This window comes from Trichoplusia ni, chromosome 8 (assembly GCF_003590095.1).
Source record: "Trichoplusia ni isolate ovarian cell line Hi5 chromosome 8, tn1, whole genome shotgun sequence".
Taxonomy (NCBI): Eukaryota; Metazoa; Arthropoda; class Insecta; order Lepidoptera; family Noctuidae; genus Trichoplusia; species Trichoplusia ni.
Window position 1 is genome coordinate 6,715,885 of NC_039485.1, and position 15,362 is coordinate 6,731,246.

The 15,362-nt window shown below is 36.9% G+C and overlaps 1 protein-coding gene across 2 annotated transcripts in view; it reads right to left on the bottom strand.

Moving 5' to 3' along the window:
- Positions 1-495: 495 nt before the first annotated feature.
- LOC113496719 (autophagy-related protein 16-1) overlaps positions 496-15,362 on the bottom strand; it is a 146,675-nt gene continuing 131,808 nt past the window's right edge. For both annotated transcript variants that reach the window (XM_026876034.1, XM_026876035.1), the window contains 2 exons: positions 10,885-11,020; positions 496-4,096 (listed from right to left, as the gene is read on the bottom strand). In XM_026876034.1, coding sequence (XP_026731835.1) covers positions 10,927-11,020 — 94 coding nt within the window. In that variant the 3' untranslated portion in view covers positions 496-4,096; positions 10,885-10,926. The remainder of the gene's footprint in view (positions 4,097-10,884; positions 11,021-15,362) is intronic.

A 15,362-nucleotide genomic window follows, 5' to 3' on the forward strand; every position in this document is an offset into this window, starting at 1 on the left:
ACGGCACACACATATTTGCATAATATGACAAATGGTAAATTCAAACGTGATACACGATGTAAGGTCTTAGTTCAGTAATCAGTGAGGGCTTCTCTTATAAAGCGATTTTCATTTAAATGGCGCTATCCGCTTATGGAAAGTAACGGAGTCGAAACAAAAAGTCTGTTCGATCCACTTAACCCGCATTAGCGTACACGAACACGGATCGCAAATGACCGTGAGTTATTGTTGGAGTGTCGGCTCTCCCCTCAGGTGCTGGTTAATTGGAGAAACGGCTGGGTCAATGGGTGATGACCGCAGTTCGCAGGTAATACCACACTTAATAACTTCACCTGAATAAATCACGCGTAACGGTGATTATTTCTGAGCCAAATGAATGTTAATTTGACAAGACCAGAATGAATGTGCGAACTAATAATACAGTAACCCGACAATGAAGTGCTCACGAAAGTAAGCACAAAAAGAATTAATTAGATTAGGAGGCAAAAAATGGTGTCCGTAATAATAACACATTTATTTTTTTATATTGAATATATGTAGGTACAATTCGAAGAATAAAAGTGACGAAGTAGATACATTTTATTTAATGCGCTTGACCAAATTGTCGTTACATTTTTCACAAACGTTTGTACTGTACAACGTTTCATATAAAAATATCGTTTAAAACATATCTGAAGCAAGTATGTTCTACAATTACAAAACTTTATTATGCGTTCATACATCGTGTACAAAAATCGCTAATCACATAAATTTCAATACGCCGCGTAGAAAATGTAATGAAAAGCTTTCACCGCTCAACTTATTTAAAGGACACCAACTTATCCATGTGATGTAACGTTTCTCTAAAATAAGGACAACAGTCTTGTAAAGCTGTATAATAATAACCTATACTTACTTAATATTTACATTAAACTGATGTGAAAGTGTTGAAGAGCTTTTAAATCTGAGGTACAAAGCTGACAATTTACATTTATAGTAATTTTATGACATCTCTATGTATAAATAAATATACCACGTATAATATAGAATTGCTTACAGCTAATAAAAGGCACATATTTCTTTATAAATGTAAGCTGTCTGTAGTTCTGCCACATAAAACTAGATGACTCATCCTCGAACGCTGAAACGGAACGTAACTTTAAAACGTTGTCTCCCTGCCTCTACGTAACGCTTTAAAAAGACAGAGGCAGCATGACTCTGATTGTCGTTTCAGCCTTTTTAGGCAAATGACACTTCTAAAATTGACATTGTCCAAATGTATGGAGATGACAGGTGCAAGTCACGTGACTAATCTAAACGTAATGTCATTTCCATACATTTGAGCGCTTTCTATTAACGCTAACTAGTCTTGTATGGGAACTTGGCTAGAGCGGCACTAATTATGTTTCTCTTTCGAATAATATTCGAATTAATATAAATATTCTCAAACAGCAAATTATTTGGAATACAGAGGTGTAATGCCATCTATTACAGGTTACATAATAAGTAACAATTTTATGCTTGTGATACAGGATATTTGTGCTTAAAACAGTAATATTAAAAACAAAAGAAAGTAACTTGTGATGTCATATACTTTTGACAGATCTAATCCTCAATGAAATTCGTTAATCATCAGTTTATTGCTATGCTACGCTAAATACATATGAATATTACATTTTCCAAAAATAACGAAAGACATTTATAATTCTTTTTTTAAACTTTAACGTAGGTGACATTACTTGTGCTCATTTTTTAACAACTGTGAACCGAAAACAACCTCCTGACTCAACTAATTAAAAAAAATTACACAAATAGTTTTGGTAAAATTTAAATTTACAAACCTCTTCCTTATGTGTGCATAATGTCATCCATTACCTAAATTGTATCTGCTTTAGACAATTCATTAGCATTTTTATATTAACCAATAACTCCTTTTTTAATACACAACATAATATACAGCTAAATGCAAACAATATTTCATCAAAAATAATTTATCACATCAAAATATATATCAAATATAAATGAAAATCTTAATCGTCGAAGATAGTGACTAGTTATAAAAATGGCTGACGATATATTCATTAACTAACGCCGCCGATATTACGAGTTAGAACAAAGGTTTCGTATAGATATATATATAATAGATATAATATAATATGCATTCAAATATTGGCAACTATAATTTACGAGTTAAAAACGAAGATAATGACATGTTTTTTTGGCAAGAAATAGTTGTATGTAGAGAGACAAGTGCATTCGAAAGTCCTATGCAAAGTAGGTGTTGTAGGCTATTATTAGCCGAGCCGAAGGTTAACGAAGCGTAATTTAAGTGCGGCGCCGGATTAGGTTTTTTCTAATCGGATTCCAGGTCCGGACGTCGCAGCAGTTTCGAGTAATTAAGCGGTCAGTTATATATGTAATTACACGAGAAAATAACACTTATGAGCGGATCGGGGTCGATGAACCGTCTGGCAAAAAATGTAGTAAAAAATACGTTAAAAACTCGTCCAGCCAGTTGTCAAAACACGTCACAGGAATATGGATGTGTCGCCTGCGGCGTGCGCGCGCTTCCGATGTAGGGCTGCTTCTATACATATTCCAAAAAGTATTGCAAAAATAGGAAATATATTATAACATTTTAACAACAATCCATATATACTAATGACGAAATCTGAAATCTAGAATAGTTCTAAAAAAATGATTATAAAAGTTATTTGTAGAGTTTAATAAGAAAAAAACAATAAAATACCTCAGCAAGCCATTTTTGTACACTTACTTGAAGCTGTCGGCATTAATTATAAAGGAATGAAATATAAAACACCTAAACCCAACATCACACGACAACATGGAGCAAAGAATCCGCAGGTTGCAAGAAATCTTGACTGACGAGCTGTCAGTACCGGCGTCATTCCCCATAATTCTTTTAACGTCAGACATTGCTCACGACGCGTTCAACTCAGGAAGTATCGACAAGATTTTTCTCACAACAATATTCACTGCTCTTTGGCAAGCTTTACGACAAACATAGCTAATTATGCGACTGTATACTAAGTTAAAATAATGACAGCCCTAAATCGGCAAGCCGACGCGCTCTTATCTGCTCAACAGTTTATTGATCGCGCGAGTCTTCGGTAGTCGCCGACGCCCGATCATTGTTTGCTAATGAGACTTCGGGAGCACAGGTGGTCCACCGCGATCTAACTCAGTTAACTAAAACAAATATGATGTCATGTTGACAATAATAAATGACCCCCATTAATTTATCCTAAACGTAGGAGTATAAAATGTTGTAGTATCAATAGTTATGATACTTCATGTATAAAAAACCAGTAGAGAATTACTGCTATTGTTCTCATTGAATTTGTATTGTTACTCTCAGAGAAGAAACATCTCTAATCCTAACTTATGGAACATTTCCAAGTTCACATAATTACCTACCTACAACATATAAACAGAAAAAATCACGCATCGCCTTGAAAGCTTCACAACACTAACGCACATTCAGGGCTCTATAAAATATCTTATTGCTTTGTTCTGTGCACGATTCCTATTTTAAAAATGCAGAGAACAATGCAAACCATTTAATATAGGAATGGAAAATCAAACTATAGGTACAATTGACGGAAGACGGCTTACATTCTAAGTTGGTGAAGGTTCGACACCAGACAGCACTATAATGCTTTCAATTCTCGTCAGTGAGGTGCACGTGGGAGCACGGCACAACGCACGCCTGGAAAAGCCACACGATACATTACGACTGGCCTACGAGGTATTATTGTTTAGAGCTGGGACACATTATCATTAGTCTGTATTAAAAAGATTTGAAACACGTATTGTAGCACCTCTTCAATAATAAAATTATTAATAAAAATATATGAAGATATTTTGACATTCCTTTCGCTGTTTTCGAGACGTTTTTCTCATTTCTCAGTACGGAGTGGATGGTACTCGTCCGTTATGAAATATGGAGCATGATCAACGCATTCAATCTTCAAGTGAATTACTTATGTTCCTGTTACGTGAATCGATGAAGTATATCTGTGGTGATGCCGCGCAAGAAGTCGAACACTTCTCCAGAGTCGGGTTCGGTCCTCGAGTTTTCGTCATCTCTGACAACCTGCGAACATAGTTTAATTACATTAACTGACTGAGCACACAAACTAATTAGGTACCTTGCAAACATCCGATGGTAATAAACATATAATATACGATAACATACGACGAGCAGATCGTAAAACATTTTATGACAGCCATAACTTGATTAAGTTTGCTCTTATTTTTAGCAAATAAGGTATGCAATTATACGTGTAAGTAAATACAAGCATTGCATCGCGCAGTGCCGTACACTTTAATATCTAACTATCAGATAACATCAATTAAGGTTTTAGTTACAGTGAAATATGTTAAGATTAACAGGTTAAGTGTGGTGCGACCGTTATTTCGTAGTTCTCGTAAATTTGTACTTCACAGTTGTGTTTTAAATCGAATCGGTATCCGCGATTTATGCCGGTCGTTAGACGATTGTTGATATGCGTAAGTATCAAGATTAATGTAATTAACCATAATAGCGGCCAGTGTGTTTGTATCGGCTATTGGGTATTTATTTATACCTGTTTATATCAATGCCTTAGGCGAAGCTCTAAATATGCATGGTATCAGTAAATGTTCAAGTTTCACCCGGCTTAAAGTAATGATAGATTGCCAACGAATCGCCTACAAACACAGTGCTCTATTTTTCTTTGTGCATTCTTAGAATTTGCGCGATAAACAAGAAGTATGAATATAGTATCGAATAACATATCATATTACAGTTATAAATTAAGGATTTAATGTAGTAATCAACTTATTTCAGTTTGGGAATAAGACTGTAAGTAATTATACCCCGCAATTCGCAGAGTGAAAATCATCTATAGTTTTTGTTACACTATGAAATTAACAAATGTAATAGTTGCAAATCACTGGAGGTTCACAAGCAAATGATACAATGATAGCATATAAACGTGCCAAGATAATAATTTAATCATGATATTAGCCACGCTCGAGGGCAAATTACTCCGTTTATTTAGAGATGAAAAAGAAAAAAAGAGTGTGACACACATTTAAAACAGAGAAGATAGTATCGCAAAAAGTTTAATGAATGGGACGCGGCAATGAGCATATTTCGTGTTCATTGTTGCCGATTTCTCAGAGCGATTTGATAATGGCGGCTATTAGCCCGCCTCCGGTCAACCCGCATGATGTTGCGTGTCGACTACCGGCCTTACTGCCCAACACAAAAAACATAATTATTCCTAAAACGGTATCACTTAATTGATCCCCCATGTGCTGATAGTCTTACGGTAAAATTTGTGTCACGTTTTTTTTGTTCCGAGTGGTCGCTCTATAGTCCCACCAAAGTAGCGAATTTATTGATACGTTATTAACTTTAATTCAATATATGGAGGCGTAATTACCAATAACGCTAATGTATTCTACGGCATGCCGCATACGAGTTGAAATTTGATTTATTCGTGTTTACTGAATGTTGCGCACTATAATTAGTTGTTATCAGATTTCGAACTCCGTGTTTGAACAAAATTGAAACAATCATAAAACGTTAGTAGGTATGTTATTACAATTCAATCATTTCGTAATACCACACTCTTTCATGTTTTTATTCGTCGCTGGTGGTTCGTATCTAAGAAAATTTACAGACCGTAAAATTACGGCACAATCACTGAAGTTCCCATCTAATGTGAACGTTAAAACTATGCTACGGTTACCACAGTGCTCGTCACTAACGAAAACAATATTATACCAGTGGGAATGTAGATTTTATTTCCTCATTTGTCTCAACCAAATTGTAGAGGTATGCAAAGTAAGTGAATAAGAACTTAGATATCAAAATCCCAATATAGATAAAATAAAATCAGGCGTGTTTGATTTGGTTTTGCGAATATTTGTTAGGCTGCAGCCGGCGACCGTGGATGATTGAATTTCGCGACATCGTGCGGCGAGCGCCTGCGCAGGTCATTACGCCGAAACTTTGCTCTCGAGCGCAACGGTACCGCGCCGAGGCCGCCAGACGATTTGAGACAAATTTAACAACATAGCGCCAATACTAACTCTACCTCTTAAGCAAAACTATGTAATAAAAGTTCCTACCTATAATTGGAACAAGGTGACGGTGCGTAAATTTCTTGATGTTTTGATGGACATTTTGGGAACTCAATTTAACATTTTAAAGCGATATGTAAGTAGATGAAAGTACTAATGGACTTCTATCTATAATCTGTATCCGTTAAGAATGTTCTTATTTTTCTTTAGGTTAACTCGATAATCAAACATTAATTTTGATTGACGACTGATGTTCCTTTGAATAGATCGGTGTCAGACTTCAAAATCTATATAATACCTGAGCTCAATATAGAAGATCTAGAAAGTTAATAATTTAATTCTGTGTGCGGCAGTCAATTAAAATCACTACAATATTGATGCATACAAAAAAACGTTAGGTTAACGAAGATAAACGCTCTCCCGATGGGAAACGAAAGTGTGCCAGCAGAGTTCGACTACAAAAAGAATGATACTGATCACGTACAGAGCTGGAGTATTAAATTTTCCGCTTCGTTTTGGCGACAAACGGTTAGTGAACGGTCCAACGCGCGCGTTGCCATCCCGACCGAATGAATTTGGCGAGTAATGCCATCTGATGGAATAGTGATCACTTCTTGTAAGTATTGAATACTTTTCTTATCATTGAATTGAACCAGTCTACGGCAAAAGTAACGACATTTTCTCGTGATCGAATTCCGTTGAATCTACCCGGAACTTACCTACTACATATACAGAAAACCAAATCAATTTTATCTAACCGTATTGTATAATTATGTCGGGTTGATGCAGAAACAGTTTATTTTTAATTAAATACGATTCCGCTAATAAAGTAATCAGAATGAGAAAGTTGATTTAAATAAATAATTGATGGTCAATTGTTGTGGACGCAAAAGAAAGAAGAGTCCTATGTTGAGAGAGTACAGTGTTGACAAAACAAATCTCGCTATCGTGCGAAGCAAGGAACAAACACGTAATAGTTTATTTTATCAGCGATCGCTTTATCTGATTGTGTTAGTCGATTTATACGGTTAACACCACTGTTGCAACGATCGACAAGCTGTTCACAATTGATGGATGACTGTCCGATACACACACGCCAATCATGATCTGCTCCGTTCGCCCGCGGCGACATCTTTCAATATATGATACGGTAAGGATCTACTTCACTCACACCCACTTATTCAACCCGCCTTTATTTTACTTGTTTTTGTGAACCCATTTAAATCGTACTCTTTTAAACCGGAGCAATACTAAATAAAAATAGTATTGCTCGTTAGCCCAGGTTGGAATTCACTTTTTATCGCATTTTAATTAGTACTCTCTATACTTGTTTTATTATAATCATACAGGTCTGTATTGTTTTACATTTAGTGCAAAGTTATTCTGAGATTCCTGAATTAATTTAATCTTATTCAATTTAAATTAACAAGAATAAAAAGAAGTTGTTTCTTTTATAATTATAGAGCTTTCATCACGTTCGACGTGTTTTAAATGAAAGTAAAAATCGAACAAATATGTACTTACGCAGCCTCTTTTTTTCAGAATCGTTCAGTAGATTTATGTCGCGAGACAATATGGTACGGCCGTTCGAGACCCATACATACATTTACACAAAAACCTAATGAAAGTCGAAAGTACGCTTTCACTTGTCGGCGGTATTGTATTGTGCGTCAATTGTATACAACACTATTTCAATTGTATTTCTTAAAGTTTTTTAAAACAAGGGTGGCGTACTCCCAGGCCCGCTATTAGCATTCTAGCCGGTCATCGGCTAAGAATTAGCCACAGCATAAATTTTAACTAGGTATTGCACACAATGCTCCATGTTCTAGATAGCATTATTATCATTTTTGAGTGAAGTCATGGTTGTTTGGAGCGTTTTGAATAGAATGCGTTTACGGATTTGAATAAAATCTGCGGGTGATTTATTCAGCGGCCGAGGATAACCTCTTTGTGTAGGGATAACGAACGGATCAGCTCTGGTGGGATCGGTCGGGCTGGAGTTTGTTTTTTGTTTTTTATATAACCATGATTGTACCTAAGACCTATGAACTGATAAATGCTTGTAATGGTATAAGAATGGCGGTGGGCAGCACCTGTGTGTGAACATGAGCTACCGGCGCATTGTCAAGCTGACGAGTGACAACCATTCAGCGCGATGACGGACACAAAATTAAATTAAGTTCACATTTACACACGCTTAGTAGGCTAACGTGAGTATTAAGTATTTGATGTATTGGTTTTGAATAATAGACCTTTTTTGTGAATATTTTCTATTTGTGTATGAATGAGGACTTAGTGTAATCAGTTTTAAAGAGATTTTTTTTTACAAATTGTGCCTATAATTGTATTTCACGATTTAAGAATCAACGGTAAGTTTAGTTTTTGAGGAGAATAGTATTTATTTTTTGCTTTATATTGAACCGTATTACTAACCGCATTATGGCCATATGTTGGTATAGCCGTCTTAAATGCAATGAACAATGTTAAAATTCTGTGCTATATAAGAATAATATACCTCAAAACTAACATCGTAATCTATAAAGTAACGTTTACCGACAAATTCATAAACTTATCGGCAAACATCATTAACACTGTTCGGCTTGTAAAATAAATACTTCAAGAAGAAATACAGCGTAGAGACATTTTAATGAGTTTTGGAGCAGTTAATACCTGGGGTCTACCATCATATATAGAAGTAACTTGTTGAGGAAGCAAGATGGCTCTAGATGAAGTAGAGCGGCATCTCACTCCAATAACTGTATCTGTCTTAGTTTAAGAGTATTGGTGGTAGTATTCCTGGATAATAAACCCACATCATAGCACGGCTATCATGTATAAAGGCACATAGTACCGCTTGAAATAATACAATAGAACCTTCATGTTATATTTTGTTCCACATTATAATGCATTAAGATTGTATGTTAGCTTCAACTAACTATTACCTAGATGTTTTATTGTATTTATGTATATTGCCTATTGAATTGTCTTAACACGTGAGTAAATTAAAATTATGATGGTTTAAGATATATTAGGTATTCTATGATGGAAGAAATCTATGGTATTAGATATTATTGTAATAGACGATTGCTAGTTTACATAAAGTCATAACACTGTCAAAAATAAGAGAATGTATTAGAATATTACAACTTGAGTCATATAAAACCTTTTTGGATCAAATGCTGTGGATGTTACTGTCATTAACCCTGTTAGGGTGAGATAAAATGTGGGTGTGTAGACCGCCTCCTTTCATATTACTGACTAGGCTGTACTTGACATGCTGAATATAGGCTACGGCTGTCAGTGATAAGAACAGGTTCTAATCAGAGTGGCCTGACACTCGTCATAATTAACACTGGAAACCAATCTGTCATTAAATTTAACCTCCTTAGAAGATCATTCCGATTTATCGTCGTATTTCGAATTAGGTGACGTTCGAACGGTACCAAAAAGTTTCAATCGAATTTCAGAGAGGCCAGTACGTGCCGCCTGCCGCAAAAGCCACAAGAGTGAGCATTGAATATCTGCATAATTTCAAGCGGATAATAATTTGTCATAGTATTAAACATACAACAATCGCACTCCGACCGCTACGGTTCACATTATTCATGCAAACACGGTCGGCCCTGTTACTAAGCCGACTCTCATATCCCGAGAAAAATGACATCGTTGCATGCTTTGCTTTGTCATTTCATCGACATTATTAAGAGCAAGAGTTAGTAAATAAACGCACATATATTAAAGTATTGTAATGATGAATTTGTAAAAGTTTTGGATATGTAAAAGAAGTGATGGGCACGAAATACGGATAGTCATAAGTCATTAATCTGTCAGAATAAGGAGTGACAACACATTAAAACGAAACTACGTGATTAAAATGAATGAGAAATGTGTCGAAAATGTAGCTGGAAATGTGAAACTTTATTTGAATTTATGTTCACATGCGAAATAAAAACACCGAATAACATGTAGACAGTGTCGTTAACAATTTGTAATGTGAATTTATAATGTCGGCGACGTGTGAAGTTATAGGAGCTGGCTGTTATCACTAGTTAACATGAAAACAGGACCAGACAATGATGTCAAGAATTCATAGAGTTGTAAACCTTTTAACCCCCCGCGTTGGTGTCAGAACGTCTGCGCTGAGAAAGTTAGCTTAGTGCCACAGCAGTAATTACGGCTGAGCTAGGGGCATTGGTCGCCAGTATTCATCTAGAACTATTGAAATTACAGTAAAATGCAAATTATGCGTATGATAATCATAAACGCAGGCTATTAGCTGTGTATCTTCCCACTGGAGTTAGTATTAAGAGTGAATGTAGGGAAACAAGTTGTTATGTTGCTGGTCGGTGACGGCTAGACAACCTGTTACTAATTGTGCGCTACTGCGGTATTTACGAGTATACGCAACACTTTTAGCTAGCAAGGTACGGGGAGCGAGCGCTTGGAATACCGCTAGACGAGTCCTCGAGCTCAAGCTAGAATAACGTCAACTTACATGTCATATTTCAAGAGTCAACAACTGGACGTAGCTTAATATGTATAGAGTCTCATAATTAGCAAATCATGTGTACATTTGGGACGCAGGTTTGTGAAAGGAAATGAACTCCACATATGTCTTACCGTCAATAGCTAAATGACTAAAATTACAGTCAATACGATCACCACGTTCTATTCGAGTAATGAATCTAGATAAGAACGTGAAGGACAGTTCCGTTGAAGTGTTACCGCTCTGGTTAGAGGCAGCCTAGATATGGGAATTGCTAAGACAACAAGACAATTTAATTATTGAGTGATGAGGATAATGACCTGTACGTCGGAAGGCGTTGGCAGGGGCGCCTCCCAGGCTTGTCACAAATCTCCCCATATTATGGCGCGCTTGCCGCGGTCCACTGACGCCAGCAAACCAGACTGAGGATGCCAGGACACCGCCGTCACTGCCGACCTGCAAACAAAAACATACCGTTACAATTTTTTTATGTAAACGAAGATATAAAAACATAAAAATTGTGAAAGCACCCAAAATCATCTTAAATCATAAAGCTGAACTAAAAAGATGTCTGCAACAGATCAAAGAGGCTTTAGTACGAAAATGTATAAAAAAGTTAATAGTGGTCATCATTTAGGTCATCTACACTTATGAGAGATCTCCATTGTCACAGTAATTGAAGGTTTAAAGTTCCTGGCTAGGAATTTCGACAAAATCTTAGTTTGACGGGTCATAAAAAAAGAGACAAGTCTAAGGTCTATTATAAAACTGGAGCGTTTTTGTGTTTAAGTGGCGTGAACCGTTACGCTTCTCAGAATATTATAGAAGGGGACTATAAACGGTAACCCGCGTGATATGACCGTACATTACGAATGTTATGTCGGCATCCAAATCTGTGTCACTAGCGCTTAAAGATATTCATCGGTTTCGATTGATGTACAAACTCTTAATAACTGACAAAAACCCTCCAAAGCATCCGACTTTCCCGTCCATTTATCGGCGGTGATCATAAGAATGGAGGGCGGTCACGACGTTGGAAATATATTTTCAGTTCTCCGAGTCCATTTAATGTATAAGGAAGGATTGTGACCGAACTAGTCCATAGTCGTACAATTTCGAGTATAGAAACTGTTGTACGTAGCTTTGATTGTCGGAGGCCGCTTAAAGGCTTTACATCGTATCTATGCGAGGCGAGCCTTCTCATAAACAAGAATTAGCGTCGGGTTTGTTCGGCTCGTTTACACATACCGCTCCCGGTCGCGTATAACGAGCCAGCCGGGGATATCCAATACGGGGACTAGGAAGCGCCATAACACGAACAAATCTGGTAACCAGAAACTACGATTGTTTCCTTATTGCATTCCGCCTCAGATATTATTATTTTTATTGAAACACATCATACGCGCTCAAAGAGATTATTCCAATTGCTCTAGCTATCGCATCGGGTACTTAATAACCGTTAATTTATTCAATTTCATACGAGTGTATTGGATTCCATGGGCAGTTAATTAAGTGATGGCGTCTAATGGTTCCGCCTACAGGGCAGCGTTTAGAAAATGTTGTAAATAATAATTAAGTCTGAATGAAAGTCATAAAAAGTTGTGAACCGGATTTGTTGATCGATTTTTTCTGTACATGAAAATGTAATTAGTACGTGGCCGATATTTACATGACGGCTATTAGTTGCTACAAATGGAGTTTTATAAATATATCTTAGATATCGTACATCTCATTCCCGTCGCGATTTGATTTGTAATAACGCAACACGCCTACCGTGTTCGGAAACAGGTTACCCAATAAAGTAATTTCAAGAACCTATCTCCGTCGGTCGTTAGCCTTTCCGCTACAAAAAGCATGCACCGCGATTAGCCGGGACCAATGTCCGTACATACTTGTGCACACTTACGTTTGTGATCTAGAGGGTAGTTAAAAAGTGACGGGAAGTGAAACAAAAGACGGCCGGGCGAAGCACGCAGCGACGGCGAAAGCTTAATTTGAAACCTCAACCGCAAGACCGCTGTAGTTTGCATGGACGTTTAATGTGCTCCGCTTCCTATCCATCGGTCTTAGAATGGCACGCATCATATTTTCTTTACAACATATAAGATAATGGGTGTCTGCTAATAATCTTTAACGTTTATTAGGCAGTAACTCTTTGACTGAACAAATAAATTATAAGGCACGGAAATTATTAAGCTCTTGCACGCAAGCTACTACTAGAACTAACTAGTTATCAGCAACTGTCATATTTACAACTTCCTTGATATAATAAGTCTCTCAAACAAAAACACAAACTGACAGACCGCAGTTTCAGTTCAACGGCACATTCTATGCGTATTTAATTTAGATAATCTAGCGATCGCAAGCAATCTGTATAGGCCGTAATCGATAGCCATATGAATAAAATTAATTGCTCTTTATGCATTTTGTTGCTAGTTACAATGATAAGATGCAACGATAAGCTTGTCAGGGAGATAAATCATGGTGATCGTCGGCGACAACAATAACGTGTGTCGCACATGTTCCGGTTAATTTTGTGCAATGGCCGCATGCTGGGCGTGAAGCGGAGACAACGCCGGTACAACGTACGCACAGCACAGCCAGATAACGTACAAAGCGAACATCGCGGTCCCATTGTACATACGTTTCCGGAATCGGCGACCTGATGTTCGCTACGTACTAATATACAGTTGTAATGTTCACATTCCTAATATTCCACTTCAGAACATGTCAAGTGCTGTTTATAATACGTATTATTAATCTTTATGGACGCGAGTTGCCACGAGCCGACTTTAGAACGTATTTATATACAAAGCATTGGCGAGAAATTCTGAAACATTTTATTAGAAAATGCAAATGTGCTTTCGTAGGAATGTGAGTTAATATAAAAGAATATAGCTATTTATAGATGCAGTATTAGGAAGCAATATAAGTGTTAGCAATGACACAGAATAGTTACGATCCTGTTCGTGGTTAAAAGCTTATAAGTATGAAATAGGAAACAATGGCTGGGTCTGAAGGAAAGCAATCTTTATTGCTCATCTCTCTTTATTTCGATATTGTTGTGTTCAAATTGATTTTAGCCGGAGATGATAAGAGTTTTATGTCGCAACGGTATATCGTAGGAAACCGTAGTAATGTTAGTTTCAATATTGAATCAGACTCGACAATACAGTAATAAAGTGGGCGAGCAACTTAACTGTTCAAACTCACATCGAATACTGTACAAACTAACATCAATATGGTACGTATTACTAAGCAAAAATATGCATGTCGAGATGCAGAGGAATGTTTCCGCGTTACTTTTGTCCTTGTTACGGTAAAATTGTTTACACTATTGTGTGTGGTGTGTCGGCGCGAATTAAGTGCGATTGCATCGCGCCATGCACTTGCCGCGGACACGGAGAGGGAACAATATGTCCCATTTGCGGCGATCAGCGGGAGAATGGGCCCCACGGACGGGTTGCGCGGGTGTCTTGACAAAGATTCGATCAAGCTCTATTGCAGCGAGCGCGCGGCGATAACACGACGCGACGCGGCGACTCTCGACAAGACCTAAGGGTAAAACAGTCCTTTGACTGCCGCGCTTGTCTACGACCAGGAAGTGCTCTCGTAAATAATGTGCTATTTAAATGTTCGATATATCTTTAATATTCAAGAAATTAAATTGTTAAAGAAATACTTATATCTAATTCGACACATTCAGGAAATGCATCTGTACTAGTGTTGCATGTTGCATTCCAGAAAATCACATTACAAACAATGTTAAGCATTTGTTATTCAAATGAATTCAAATGTCATTCTTTACTTTAATCGCATCGAGCAGGTGTGACGATAGCTTAATGCCAAATAAATATGCAGTGTACGGTATGGGAAAGAGAAATTTGCAATGGTGAGACAGTCGAGCCAATGTTGACCTCACGATTTCAATTGTCCATGCGAAATGTTACGGGGATACCGAACGATGTCGCGACTAAAACAATTCCAGTTTAAAATTCAAGGTCAGAAATGTGTCTGCTGAAAATTTATTACAAATCTCAAAGGTCACATCTTCCGTGAACAATAGTTACAGTTAGAAAGAAACCAACGAATTGAAAACAAATTGCTTTGCAAGCGTTGTGGGTGAGCTATTGTTTACGATAATCTTACTTGAATCAGAACTTGTACGACCAGGTAATAATTTAGGTACGTTTTATTTTCTGCGGTTTCGGTTTGCTGTAAGGTATACGTAGGAAAAATTTAAATCGATAAAAAAATAATGTACAGAGTAAAATTTTAAAGAGGTAATTTAGTTTTCAAAGATATATATGCAAGCAGCATAAAATGTTGACAAGATACAAATTTAAATTGCAACAAATCGTTTTAATACATTAAAATGCTAATGTATCCAGTTATACAACAGAGTAGGGACCCAAGATGTCGGTTCTCTCAGCTGTTCGTGTGTATGTTCGACAAGTGGATACAAAAATTAAAAATCATGATCTATTACCAGTAAGGTAAGTTGTTAAAGATATGGGAGGGAAACAGGTTGTATTTCTGCTCATAAATTAGCTACTGATCCGCCCCTTGAGCCTTTCGCAATCTTTAATTTTCTACTTAATTGAGAAGTCATTAAGTTTAAACACTATATTTATTCATTACATTAAAAGGAGTACCGAAGTGCAACACGCGTGATTTCAACTCTTCGAAAGATGTTGTTCAAAAAGAATGTTCTTCAAGTAAATATGACAAGAAAAAGGCAGTATATCGTAATTTAATATTCTACGCGACCACATCAAATAATCATTATGCCATTGCG